The sequence below is a fragment of the Sander lucioperca genome, chromosome 1 (assembly GCF_008315115.2).
Source record: "Sander lucioperca isolate FBNREF2018 chromosome 1, SLUC_FBN_1.2, whole genome shotgun sequence".
In the NCBI taxonomy this organism is placed as follows: domain Eukaryota; kingdom Metazoa; phylum Chordata; class Actinopteri; order Perciformes; family Percidae; genus Sander; species Sander lucioperca.
Window position 1 is genome coordinate 50,861,456 of NC_050173.1, and position 14,773 is coordinate 50,876,228.

The 14,773-nt window shown below is 44.2% G+C and overlaps 1 protein-coding gene across 1 annotated transcript in view; it reads left to right on the forward strand.

Moving 5' to 3' along the window:
- gpc3 (glypican 3) overlaps positions 1 to 14,773 on the forward strand; it is a 134,553-nt gene that overhangs the window by 101,783 nt on the left and 17,997 nt on the right. Inside the window, exon 7 of the mRNA XM_031280151.2 lies at positions 13,242 to 13,428. Coding sequence (XP_031136011.2) covers positions 13,242 to 13,428 — 187 coding nt within the window. The remainder of the gene's footprint in view (positions 1 to 13,241; positions 13,429 to 14,773) is intronic.

Sequence of the window (14,773 nt, forward strand, 5' to 3'; positions counted from 1 at the left end):
TAATAGTCCAGTCATTTTAAGCCAAAATGGGGGTCAACCTTGAACAAATTGCAACAGAAGCAAACTCAACTGATTTTGTATCCTCAATATGTCCTGAGGAAGGAAAAAAAAGCACTGAAGAATCCCATTAGGGGAAAGTTTCGAAAAAAGTAAAAAAAAATATAGCCTATTCATATGCCTATTCATTCTTTTTCTCACATGAATAGGGTAAACATTTTAACCTTTAGATAGCACCATGAAAATTACTGAGTTGATTACTTACATCAAGACTAAATTGTTTGTTAACATGGGTAAACGGTGCATAATCTATATATAATATAAAGGCAAATAATAGAACTGCGAAAACAGTCTGGTAAGTTCAGAAAATGACATAATTGTACTGTAATGCAGCCTTTAAAACCAGGAAAAGACAACACTTATGCCATATTACTATATCCAAAATCTAAGATGATATCTCGTCTCATATCACGATGGCGATATAATATCGATAAATTGCCCAGCTCAACGTTATTAGGATACATCATCTGGAAACCATGAACTTCTTTACAAAATGTGTCATTCCATCTAGTAGATATTGAGATATTTCTCTGGATCAGTGAAAGTTTTAACCTGATGACACCACATTAAAATCATCTCATCAGGGGATCACCAAGTCATTAGGATTTAACCTCAGGGAACCATGAATCTCTGTACAATTTTTCACGGCAATCCATCCAACACTTGTCGAGGTATCAAAGTAGTGGGCTGACCGATCCATAGATCCATGATACTAGCGTGACAACAAACATATCTGCCAGTAGAGAAGGCATATGTCAGAGGAAAAACCCTTATACTTGCTTTATAATCCTGCTAAATGTTTATTGACTATACACAGTATTTCATGGTCCTAGCTGCTCTGAGCCGGCATGTTGTAAACAACCTCTGAAAGCACTGGAGAAAGTGATGTTGTTTAGTTAAAAGCAGTTTTACAAGGTCTCCGCCTCCCTGCCAGTTGAAAGACCACCAGCTCTGGATGTTGCAGGGCTAAAAGCAAATGGATTAATTAACCATCTGATATGAGAGTAGGCCACAACTCACAGATAATTACTTTCATCTGCCCTGTTTATATGCGGAGTGTATGAGGGCAGGCCAACAATGAGATAGTATGTGTAATGTTCCTGGAAGTCAACCAGCAGAGTGCCATGCTGATTAAAAACTGCAGTATTTCAGTCTCATGATGTCGCCTGTGCGTTTGAGCATCGTGTACAGTGTGTTCCGAGCTGCAGACTGAAGAATGTGCACATTATTGTACTTTTTATATGCATTCAGCTCCACATTTAGGACATGGGTCACTCACATACTGGTCTTTACAAGTCCTATAAGACTCTTTTATCCTGCGCACGTTTTCCATTTGAATGAACATTATTCTCCTTTTGGCGCAAACGGTGAGCACAATCAACGGTTCTTCCAGCATGTGCTGAACCACTCTCTAACCACGAATCAGTCCCAGCCCACAGTATGCGTAGACTATGTCATAAAATATATGGGCTACTCTCTTAAACAGTGAGGGGAACATGGGACCCCTCAAAAGAATCCACTTTCTTCCAACTTTAATCCCCCTGATGTTTCATTCCTCCGCTCCTAAGTGCTCCGTGACGATGGCCCTGTGTAATGAAACTATGCAGCGGAAATGTGTCATTTCTCACGTTGTCAGTGTTGATCAGAGAATCAGCAGATACAGAGACAGTCTGGCAGGGAGACCCTTGCCTTTGTGCCTTTGTGAGGCTAAACTAAACACCAGAAGAAAAAAAAAAACCTCAGTGCCGGTCGCCTCAGCTTGTAAAACAACGTTTTCTCACGCCTAAAGCAGCTGATGTCATGACTGAGCCATAGCCAATTTTAAAGTGAACTGTGCACTATAAATGGATAAAGAGAAATGGCTTTCTCCTTTGGTTATTGCTTCTCGACTTGGAATCTTTAAACAGTGCAGGACTGTGAGGAGCCATGGACATTTCTGTGCATGCTTACACTGTGTAACAAATTCCTGTGCGAGGTCCTGAGTGCTGTGCCCTGTATATGCAGCGTGTTAAAGCTGATAAAGTGTACACATCGACACGCTTTCCTCGGCTGTGACGTCAAGTCGACGGTTTTCTGTGATGCCAGTCTGACAAAGTCTCGCTGTTTTCTTAATGAGAACTTTGCCGTTACTGTGACACTGCATTAATGCTCCCATTTTGTAAAAACTGGCCGAGTCAGTTCCCTTGTGCAGAGACATGCGTGAAGGCAGCACTCTTAAATTAGAACATTATTTTGGTGATGTGTTCTTGTTCTGAGGAGATGAGTTTGTTTTTCTGAACATCTGTTTAACTTCCCAGCGTATCGTGTTTCTCCTCTGAACGACTAATCTCACAGGAGATGGTTGAGCTAGTGGCAAAATGGAGCAATTATGTGATTGGTCTTTGATTACAGAGCGTTTCCCACTCATTTGTCAGATGAGTTTGCCATTTGGAGGGTCAGACCTCCTGGGACTATTCTGACAGCCTCTTCTTGGCTATATGACACTCTTTGTAGGGATACATTTGGAATACCAAAGATATGAAAGACATCTTTGTGAAGATTTTTATGAATCCCTCTCGGCAAAACACAATTATTTCATCTTACACTGTTAAAATTGCTCTGTCATTTGAAGAATAACAAACATGCATACCAAAGTTTTTGTTTTTGCACCTTATTCCCATGTTTTAGCCTTCACTCCCATCATTATGTTGCCTTTCTTTCCATCTTCCCAGCTGTGCTGAGTTGTGTGTGACAGACTCCAGCTCTGTCGCCCTTCCCTCCTCCCAGCCCCCGCCTTCTCCCCCTCTCCTAAACCCCTAGACCCCCCTCCTCTCCCCCCCAGCTTCCCAGTCTAATTGAAGCCAGAACCTGGGAAAATCCTGCAGGTAGGACAGGAATCCAGGGTGGAAAATAAACCAGATCCCGAGCGCCACAAATTCCATCACGCAGTCTCACTTCCTCCGAGCCACCAGAGCCTGGGCAGCGTGCGCTCGACACCTCGTGCACGCTTGTACAGAATACGCTCTTTAATATATAACTCACACACACACTTGAGCTCGGACAGTTTTTGCTGTGCACACTCGGAGCAGTTAATCTTACACACACGTAGTTAGGAATATGACTACAGCAGATACATTTCCAGTTCACACACAGCAGTGACACAGTCACTATGAAATAAAGCAACACTTCAAATATACGCTATGAAATGTGTGAATAAACACAGTGCTGTGTGTATTATAATTACAGTAGAGATAAAATGGAAGCAGCTTCATGACACGGCGACAAGCGGTGGCCTTCTCCTGCAGGGTGTGCTTACTATCAGACTAATAGACACCATGGGTGTTGGACTAGGCCTGCTGTTTTGTAAACTTACACTTGCTAACCTAGCCATTATGCACGCTCCAGTCAAAGAATCTGACTTGTGTTTGATGTTATTTACTGAGGGTTTTTGAAGCGTTATTTAATATACCCCCTCGGGGCCTTCGTCCTCTCGCCTTCCTAGTTTTTATGTGTGTGAAGTACGACTGCCCTGGAAGCGGAGGAGGAAGGAGAGCTGTTACGCTGCTATATTTGTGTGCAGGGATAAGCCATGAGGGTTCTTTAAATGAAGTGTGACACCTGGTGTAAACCTCCGCGGAGCTGCAGGGCGTTTGTAGAGGCAGAGTCGGTATCCCTGTTAGAGCACCACACACGCATGTTATCCTTTTCGCTTTCCGGAGACTTCTGACTTCATGGTAGGTTTAGGATTTGAGGAGTTATGAGGAGTTATGGTTCCTTAACTTTAGGAATCCAACCCTCAGATACCCCCACCCCCATCCCTACCTACATACACACACTCACCCACCCCTCTCCCACCCTGGCTTTCTCCCCTGCTGGCTGGGAGGTCAGACAGAGCATGTGAGGGCCCTTTTCCTCCCAATTAGTCTGTCTGCTAATGAGGCCCAACCATCCCTTCTACCACTGCTGCCACCCATTCCTCCTTACCTCCATACCTCCACCTCTCCCTGCCCCCCCACCATCAGCCCTGAGGCCCGAGCCAGGGTCGTCTCTCTCTACCCACTGCGCCCCTTTGCTCCCACACCACTACCACCCCACTGGGTGTAATTATCACGCAGCCGGCTTATAAAAACCCGGCTGCACAAGCCAGGCACCCGGCTTGCTAACCAGGAACCACAGCACACACACACACACACTCCCACACAGGTAAAAACAGTGTGTGCTGTGGGCTTTTCATTCTCTCAATCTAATATTTCTTTGCTGATCCTTAGCTTTTTGTTGAACTGTCAGCGAGCACAGACATGAACAGCTGAGTCTTCCTGCTGCGGTCTCTCATCTGATCCACACATCCTGGGCTTGTTGTCACTGGGCACAGTCACGTGTTACAGTCCCCCCTGAATGGGGCCAGGGGTCACACTTCCTGTTTCCTGTCTCTGCTAGGTCATCAGAGGGTCTCCCTGTGAGGGTCAGAGACCTCCTCTGTTCCTCCTCTGCCTTTTGTTTGGGCCAGGGGGGACACAGCGGAGTTAAGGCTCCTCTCCGGACCTGTCAAAGTGTTAGCACTCCCAAACTTTATCATTCCCTCACATGCTCCATTTTCATCTTGCTAGACACCCATACCTTGTCTGTATGAGGTACTTCCCCTGACCCCACTTTGCTGTTTTCCAGCACTTTCAAGCCATTTTCTCTGTTTTTTTTCTGTAAGCTTTTAGATAAGCTAGCTGGCAGCAGAACAGCTGCTTATAGCCTCGCAGCTCACTGAACCTTGTGCAAGCACAGGCCACTCCACCCTCTGTTATAGGCTTACCCAGGCGAGCGTCCGCTGGCTCCCGCTAGGTGTGATCACGGGACACGCAGTGACAGTCTGCTGATGTTGAAATGGAAGGTTTCTTAGCAACACATGACTTTGGGAACCACTGCGATAACGTGTAAAGCAGACGAGCAGCAGACAAAAAGAGATTGTCTGAGGGGCGTAATCTGATTTAGCAACCAGCGGCCTGTGCAGGAAGGGGACTTTTTAAACTATTAAACCCCATGCAGACAATCAGGAACATTCACAGACATAAGTAAGATTTTCATTTGGTTAGCCTCAAAAAAAGATTGAAAATTGTTGTCATACCAGATAGATTTAATACTAAGGGGACTTAACCCTGTGTATTCATGCGTTGCTTTCATCTGAACTGAGAATGTCTGGATAAACAGAGAAGACACAATGGCTTATTCTTCCAGAAGATGAACTGGCAACAATTTATTTAATCTGCTATTTTTAATATATGACGAGGGTTTAAGAGTTTTCATTAGCTTTCAAAGATTATCTACCAGAGGAACAACGTCACACTGCCAACAGAGTCTAAACATTCATTCAGGATTCAGTCCAAACTAGAAAAATCTGGAAATGGCCTTATGGGCTTAGCCAGAAAGGTGGAGTGGACACACGCCCAGTTTAACACTCAACTTGAGAGCTCCTTTTTGCCTTCTCTGTGTGTTCTGTTCCAACGTGAATTAACATCAGGAAATGATATCTCGTCTGCATTTACTGTCTGTGGCTGGGCTCCCGTTGCGTGACATACCCGGCCGCGGACAGATAGAAGAAGACAAGACAAGGAAAGAATCAGAGAGAAGAATGCGAGTGCATACGTCCCCCGCCTCTTTACATTACAGATTCAATAAAAGTTGAGTAATGAGAGCGGGTAGGACTGCAGGGCAGGCTGTGTCGTCCGAAAACGTCCGCTCTTCTTCTGTCAGCGTGCTGAGGAGCTTTCCATGACTCACTCTGTGGAAAGTGCCTCCTGTCATTCCTCTGCCTGCCTGTCTTTCTCCCAAGGTGTCCCTCATTCATTCCCACTCTCCTGGCTCTCTTCTCCAAACAGCACGTCTGCAAACTTGATACAAGCGCAGCAGCTCAGTATACATGTGGGGATTAGGTGTAAGGAAAGTCCATTTCCTTCATTTGTCATGAAAAATAGTCTGGGCTGAAAAGTCATGTGTGTTTGTCTACACACTGACCCGGGCATCAGCTCCTACCTACACTGATTTAATGATAGAGCCTACAGTCTGCTGTACAGTTTTGGGCTTTACAGGAGCTCAAAGATAAATAGGAGATCATTAGAGCTGCAGCGTAAAATATAGCAGTTTATAATGTTGCTTACCAGAGCTCTGAATGTCTAAAGTATGCATGTTACATGATAGAAAAAGACTGATTACTTCTCTCACTTGGCACTGTTAAAAATGAAAGGATAACTTCCCTTTATTTCGGGATTCATGTTCTTAGTTTGGCCACATTTTCTATTGGCGATGATAAGATTGTAATCACAAAGTAAATCACTTAGACTTGGGAATTGCAACACTGCTAAAAGGAACTCTTAACGGGGCAAGAAACACAAGCAGTGAGATGAAAGGTTGTAAACTAAACTCTGGGTTAGCCAAACTTATTTGGAGGAGAAACAAAGTCAAGTTATACATCAGTTCACAGATAGACTTTCTCGTGAACTTTGACCTGCTGTATTTTCTATAGGTAGCTTGACTACAACCTGATTGTCGAAACACTTGTTTCTTGCCCTACTTTGTTATAGCAATACTGCCCCTGTTTTCAGATCTCAGCAATTGCCAAATGATGGCCATAACTAGCTACTAAACTAAGCAGTCGTGTTTCTGGCCACCTGATGAATTCACTCTCCGTTTATGTCTGGTTTCCATAGGGGTGTGAATTTTCACTGGTCTTACGATTCGATTTGATTGCGATTATCCTGTCAACGTTTCAAATCGGGGTCAGCCCTCTGTTCCCACAGCCCAATGGTTCCACAGCCCAATGGTCCCACAGCCCTCTGTTCCCACAGCCCAATGGTTCCACAGCCCAATGGTCCCACAGCCCTCTGTTCCCACAGCCCTCTGTTCCCACAGCCCAATGGTTCCACAGCCCAATGGTCCCACAGCCCTCTGTTCCCACAGCCCAATGGTCCCACAGCCCTATGGTCCCACAGCCCAATGGTTCCACAGCCCAATGGTCCCACAGCCCTCTGTTCCCACAGCCCAATGGTCCCACAGCCCTCTGTTCCCACAGCCCAATGGTCCCACAGCCCTATGGTCCCACAGCCCTATGGTCCCACATTTCTAAGAATTTATTTTCACTGAAAATTAGGCCCTATGTTCCCACAGCCCTATGTTCCCACATTTCTAGGACATTTTCAAAATGAGGTCTTGTGTTCCTACATTTCCCTTCAATTTAAGCCCTATCCTCCCATAAAAGGTTTTAGGGTTAGGATTAGGGGTTAGGGTTAGGGGGATAAAATCTGATACAAATTTATGAAAAAGGAAATATGGGAACATAGACCCTGATTTTGGAAAAGAAATCTTAGAAATGTGGGAACTGTGGGAACATAGGGCCTAATTTTGAAAAACATCTTAGAAATGTGGGAACATAGGGCTGTGGGAACATAGGCACACTCCCTTCAAATCGATTCAATATCACGATGCATCACGATGCGTCCCCTCCTCAATAATATATATTGCTAAACATGGTTTTCATTGACACATTCATGCAGTCAGATATGGATGAACTCCCCCCTTTTTTTTTTAAAAGACACTTCCTTCCTTCCTCCAACAGACAAAAGGCAAAAACACAAAAAAGCAGGGACAGGAAAATCAACAAGTTACATCAGTAGGCAATAATCAATTATGGTCTGTCACGGCATCATTGCAGAATCGTCCACACCCGCATTGCCATTCATCAATGATTAATTTCAACGCCCCTAGTTTCCATCAAATCCTGAGGGAAATATCTGGCTCTTTAGCTGCTAAATCCTCCACTACTGTCCTGTCCAGTCCCGTCTTGTCAGTTCTGATATCATCCCGTCTGTTGTCTGTCTGTCACCTTGTCGCGTTTTATGTGTTACACTCCGTACGTGGTGCTTTAATTCCTCCTGCCCTTATATGGATCCAGGGTCTCACTAAAACAGGGTGAATGGTTACGGTAGGACAACAGTAAATGCACTGAATGTAAATCTAAATCTGAATGTAACATATGGTGTATATAAAAATATATTGCTTTATGAAAAATAAAGTTGTAGAAAGAAAGGAAAAAAAAAAAGACATCCTCCACTATGTTCATTAGCTATTTGCTAAATTTGTCTATGTGGTGTTTGGTGCAGCTAGCACACAATGAGTTTTAACAGCTTTTTCTGCTGAAAACAGCTACCTTCTACGAGATAAATGAGTGCGTTGAGAGTGAACCAAAACAATAAAGGCGATGGTGATAAATCCAAAGTAATGAGCTGAAAGACATAAAAAGCTATGCGAGCTGAGGGGAACTGCAGAGCTGTACTTTTCTGTGGGTTTTTGTCACTAAGTGACCCATTTCACATGGCCATCTGACCAACTGTTTATAAAAATGTTTTTGATTAAAGCAGCTTAGTAACTGTATGATTGTAAACCCAAATATCAGGTCACATGTTTTCATCACTACGTTCAAGAAAAAACATCATGTGATGACTGTGTGCATTTCAAGCCTTCAACTTAGAGCAATTATGGAAACCATCAACATTTTGACAGTGAAACCATGGCTTTTGTTTTGAACGTATATGGCAAGAATACTCTGCTTGGAACCCTAAGCCTTAAGTTCTGCAGATTAGATTTGTAGACAAGATGTGTTGAGGCATTGATAGAAAAATTCAGAGCAGCAGATTCCGTATGGGCCCAGTCATGAGCAGCTTGCCCAGACACGTCCTGTGCATGGAGAGGAGGACATAACACAGGGCCTGATCCCAATCACACACACTGACAACAAGACCCTTTTTTTCTATACGCTTTCCATCTTCATTACTCATCCTCTCCCTGTTTCACTCCCAACATCACTCCTCACTCATATTTGTTACCCTATCTTCAGATTTTGTCCTTTTTCCTGTGACTTGTGATCTTCTTCTGCCAGCTCGTGTAAAAGACCCCCAGCTGATGATCAGTGAGGGCAGGTTGATTTCTAGCAGTGTGGGTCGACCAGTGGCTGGGCTCAGAGGCTCAGTTGCAGCTGTCGTGTGTGTCGAACAGTGACCCTGGGTGGAGTTCATGTCATGTGTGGGAGGCAGTGACAGACTTGCGGTTTCTGTGTCTCTGTCTGGGCTGGCCTGCATTGAGCAATCTACCACATGTTTGGGCTTTGTGTGCAGCTTTTGAACCCGTGTTTCCTTGGTGTGACTTGCGCTTTTGTGTAAAGGGGAGGTGAACCGCGTGGCCTCCGGGATGCCTATAGTCGTCCTGATTACATGTTCTGTGTGTCCAGCTGCCCGTCCGAACCAGCTCCCGATGCAACTCTCAAAACACAGAGGAGAGAGACGAGTGAGAGCGCCAGATTCCCTCGCCTAATGGAAAACATACCGAGCATTTCTCCCAGAAAAAAAATGTCTCTCTCTTTTATTTGTTTCCTCCCTGCTTCCCTTTTGCTTGGGTTTCTTCTTTTTTTTAATTGCAGAAGATTCCAGCCCAGAGCAACTTGAGGTTTCTCCCTCTTGTGGTAAATCTGGAGGCTCTTGCCGGATCACGCTGTGGCTCAGCCATGCCAAAAGCGCAGCATCACTTTCGACACAAACATACATTCCACCCCTCCCCGCTACCGCAGCCGTGGCATAGGCAGTCAGCCAGTGGGCAGAAGCCACAGCGCTCTGCCACAGAGGCTCAGAGAGTACTGTCCCCCCAGTGGAGAAGGGCACGGCTCACTGCTGGTCCTTATTTAGGCCACGGCTATGATTATGCAGTCAAATTATTATTTTAATTCCAAAAAAACAATTTTTTGTTGCTTTTTCAACTGCCGTCCATCTGCAGCTATTTTTTGCTTTTATGTTCTTGATCCTGCTTCCCTCACATGTGTGTCTGAAACTGGATTTTCAATTCCAAATTCTCTCTGATGCTGTTGTGTTTTTAGCCATGCTAGCAGCAGGCTGTAGGGATGGATGGCAGTGATGGCCAGTTGGTCGTTCACCGCATTTTGCTTCAAACTAAAATAGCTCAACAACGATCACATGGATTGCCATGCAATTTGGTACAGAGATTTATGTTCCCCTCAGAATTAATTGTAATCACTTTGGGCATCCCCAGACTTTTTTTTCTAGCTCCATCATCAGGTCAAAATACTAATAATAATACTTTAGATTATGACCAAATATTTGCAAACCTAATGACTATCATCAGCTTCAGATGTATTTTGTATTTAGTTCTAATTAGCAAATGTTAATTAAGATAAAATAGACTTTATTAATCCCAAAAGAAATTATTGTGCCATAGATTGCTCAAAAATTACAACTACATACACATACATACATACATACATACATAGGTACGTGCATACGTGCGTGCATGCAAGCATACATACATACATACATACATCCAGTACATACGTACATACATACATAAATACATACACATACACACGTACACACATACATACATACATACATGCATACAGTACATACATACGTACATACAGACATACATACATACATACATACATACATACACATACACACATGCACACGTACACACGTACACACATACATACATGCATACAGTACATACATACGTATATACATACATAAATACACATACACACGTACACACGTACATACATACATACATACATGCATACAGTACATACATACGTACATACATCCAGTACATACATACATACATACATACATCCAGTACATACGTACATACATACATACATACATACATAGAGTACATACGTACATACATACATACATGCATACATACAGTACATACATACGTACATACATCCAGTACATCCAGTACATACATACATACATACAGTACATACGTACATACATACATAAGAATGAAAACAATAACAATAGAATTTATGATATTGAAAACATTGGCAGCAAGTTAGCTTAGTTAGTTTATCATGCTAACATGCTAAACTAATATGAATTATGTAAACTTACTAAACATCAGCTCGTTAGCACTGTCATTGTTAGCGTGCTGATTTTAGCATGTTTCCTCTAACATCAGTGACTCAGAGGACAGCATGTCTGCTTATGTGTTGAGGGGAGTCGCTGTGTTTGCTAGCAGGTGGTGAGTTACACATAGCAGTGTCCGCACAGACTGAGCTCTAAACAGGGACACGACAGTTGCTCTCAATGTTTTCCCCCTAACTCCTCATACCTTTTTTTAGGTTTTGTTCTAAAATATCCTGAACCACATCTTTCATTCCCTGCTTTACAAGTGTTTGTTTGCCTTTTAATTGGTTTGCGAGGCACCCCTCCCCTCCCAAAGTCAAACTGAGTTGCCAGGATACAGGATTCAGGACCTCTGTAAATCTATGAAGGGCTTCGGCAAATGCAGGCAAAATTGGTTCTGTCTGTAACAATACAGTCCAGTACATTAAACCAGCATTCGTCACGAGGAGAGTTTGGACATGTTTTAATGTGACACCTGAGGGCTCTGCTCTGTCACCAGGTGTAGCTTCGCTCGACAGCCTCAAACCAAAGTCAAATGGGTCAACCGTCCTCTCTGTGACTCTCTGTTTGTCCATCCCTCGGTCCAAGTGACCAGGCTTTTAGAAATGTTTTGCTCATCGTGCGTGTATGGCCTCAATGTTGACAAATGAATGGAGGTTTGTGGGCAGCCATGCTGGGAACAAGGTGATGTGTGTTCCCTCTCTAAACTTCATAGTTTATGTCACTTGTAAAACCCAGATTGACTGGTTTGTATATGCAGGCGAAGGGAACAGGGTTGTTTATCTTCTGACTGACGGAATTCTGTGATTAGCTCTGGGATTTTTATACCTCCGCTCTCTTTCTCACACACACACAAAACACAGTCGGATCTCAGGCAGACGTCGCAGCTGACTTGAGACAAGGCCCATATGAACTCAATTTTCTCCCATAGCCAGCCACAACAACCAAAAACAACAACAAAAAATGCATGCTGACGTATGCAGATAGGAAGGACATCAATAAAAAAACAAAGGAGGAGGCAGAGCGGTGAGATGAAAGGAGGCTGGAAGGGCAGGCGGCTGGAATTTAGCACATCTGTTACCTTGGCAGGGCTCTCAATCATGTGCGATGTTGTGGAGGCTGAACGATGGTCAGAGAGCGGCCATGTAGGTTGTCTCCAAGCTGGCTCACATGTTTTTCAATTCGAGACAGGATAGGTTTTTTTTCTTTTTTCTGTGTTGCTCTAAAGCTACACCTCAAAAAAATAGTGGGAAAGCTGTCTCTGAAATTGACACTAATCTACTCAGTTTTAGTCATTGCATGGGTAAAGTTTGCCCTCCTTTTACACATTGTCAAGAGGAATTCAGAGATTTTTATTTTAATGAAATTGCTTTACAGCTCTTGGATATTTCTGTATTATTTATGAGTTGATTAGTTTACCACAGTTCTCAATAAACACTTGTGGTATGTTATGCACAAACAGCTTCTGTACACCATGTGGGAAAATAACAGAGTTATACAACAACTGCTTTTACAGCCCAGAGGCCAAACTGGAATATTATTCTGTTGCAAATAATATCATATTTCGTTGTTGTTGTTTTTTTTGCTTGATTTTTATTATTATTTTATCTGCAAATGTTTATGTTGCCATCTTGGCCAGGTCTCCCTTGAGGAAGAGGTTTCCAATCTTAACTGGTTCAACGAAATAATTCAGAATATTACAAACATTAACATACATTTATCTTCATCTTTCATCCTACGCTCTCATTGTAGATCTCAAGGCTTTGGTGTCCACTTGGACAGTGTGTTATGTGGTGTTATTGTATCCCTGTTGCCCTGAGACACCCACTCAAGACAATGATGTTTGCCAGTAACAACACAATCGCACTAGTCTGCTTGCTCCACAGTTTCTTTTTCTACCAGCAAATTACATGGAGCGACGGCCACAACCCTTTGAATGAATCACGGTTGGACAAAAATAACAAAACTGGCACCGATAACAAAATTGTTTTCCTGCATGGTGATTATAATTAGAGTTTGGTAAATACCAGCATTTTTAGATCTCAGCGAGTTTTTGTCAGGAATTCCCCTCATACTGTTCTAATCACACAGTACACGCTCACATCAAGAGACACCCCTTATTTATTTTAACAGCTTTGTTGAACCATTAATGCACCGGCACATTCCGGCCACAGAATGATTCATGAAAATAGGGTGAGGGCGGTTTGCATCATTACCTTTAACCTCTTCCTGTTTGTCCCACAGTTGCTGCGACTGGTAACGGTATCTGAGAAGCGCTGGAGAGCCCGGTCGCGTGGAAGCGGAGGGGACGGGTGGAGCGATGAGGGGGATGAGGGATTCGAGAGCGGTGACTGTGACGATGAAGACGAGTGCTCCGGCGTGTCAGGGCTGGGGCCACCACCGAGACGCAAACGGTTACGCATCTTTGCAGGTTAGACGCATGTATTCAAACTGGATCCCAAAATTGACTTTAACTGTAACTTGTGTGGTTTTAAATGAGGCACTGCGTCCACATTGATCACTTAAAAATCACCTTAAATTGCATTTACTTGATGTGACGGGCTGTGAAAAAATGTTGCGCAAAAAGCCATTAAGTTATTAAGCCTGCTAACTAAATTGGAGCCATTTACTTTTAAACTGGTAAGTGCATGAATAGGTTTGGCTCTGTCTGCAGTGAGTCAGAGCGCTCACAGTCCAAACACAGGCAGTGGGCACAGCAGAGAGGTGTTTACATGACTACTGTACATGTTGACACTACTGTGACACTATGCAGCAGAAGACGTGAGACTTCCTCAGGTAGCCGCCTCACCTCGGCCTCTTGAACTCCCAGCCGTCAATCCCTTGGAAACGTCAGACGTGCTCTCCGAAAGCCAAACAAAGAACAAATGAAGCTACAAACTGTCGGAAGAAAAGAAACCAAACAGAAAAAGAGGGAGAAAACAGCCAGGGAGCAGGAACAAGTGGGTTCGATACGCCGACACAAAGCCAGCGCAGCTGAGCAAACACAGCCGAGGGAGTAGTCCTCCTGTCGGGGATGTTGTGGCAGGGATTTGGGTTCGCCGGGCAGGGAGCGAGAGCAGGAACCCGAGGTTAACACAGGAATCCTGCAGGGCCATCACTTCCAGCAGGCTGGGCCGTGAGAGTCCGATGCCCTCGCTTACACGCTCCTGTTAGCCTGACTGAACAGTTCTGCTTCGATACACTGAGTCATTATACTGTCTCCTCTGGCTCACAAGCTGCTGAAGGTTGACACAGTGGGAAATTAAAGCACCCTTCATGGTCTGACCACCATCTTTAGTGTGTATGTGTATGTGTGTGTATGTGGGCCAGTAATGTTTACAGACCTTGAAGAGTCCCTGCTCATTGGCGGATACACAGATAGCTGCTGATAGCCTGTGATGACCCAGCAAACCGCTGACCTGGCACGGCTGCTCAGCCCATTTTGGTCAAACAGGGGACTGGGGGTTCAAAGGTCAACCTGCAGAGCATGAGGCCTAATGGGCTGCCTGTCTGTGCTATGCTGCTCTGAGATAGACGAGGCAGATCTGATTTCACAAAGCCTGGAGTGGAGCGATGGCGTAACACGCACACGCGCGCGCGCACACACACACGTGCATGCGTACACACAAGGAGGCAAGAAAAAGGTGACAGAAGCCACAACAACAAGGTGCAGACAGGACCGAGGCGGGCCACACAGCCCGGCTGTCAACCTGCTGACCACACAGAGGATGTTCCCAAACGTGCGTGATGATTGATCTGTCCTCGCTCATTCTCTA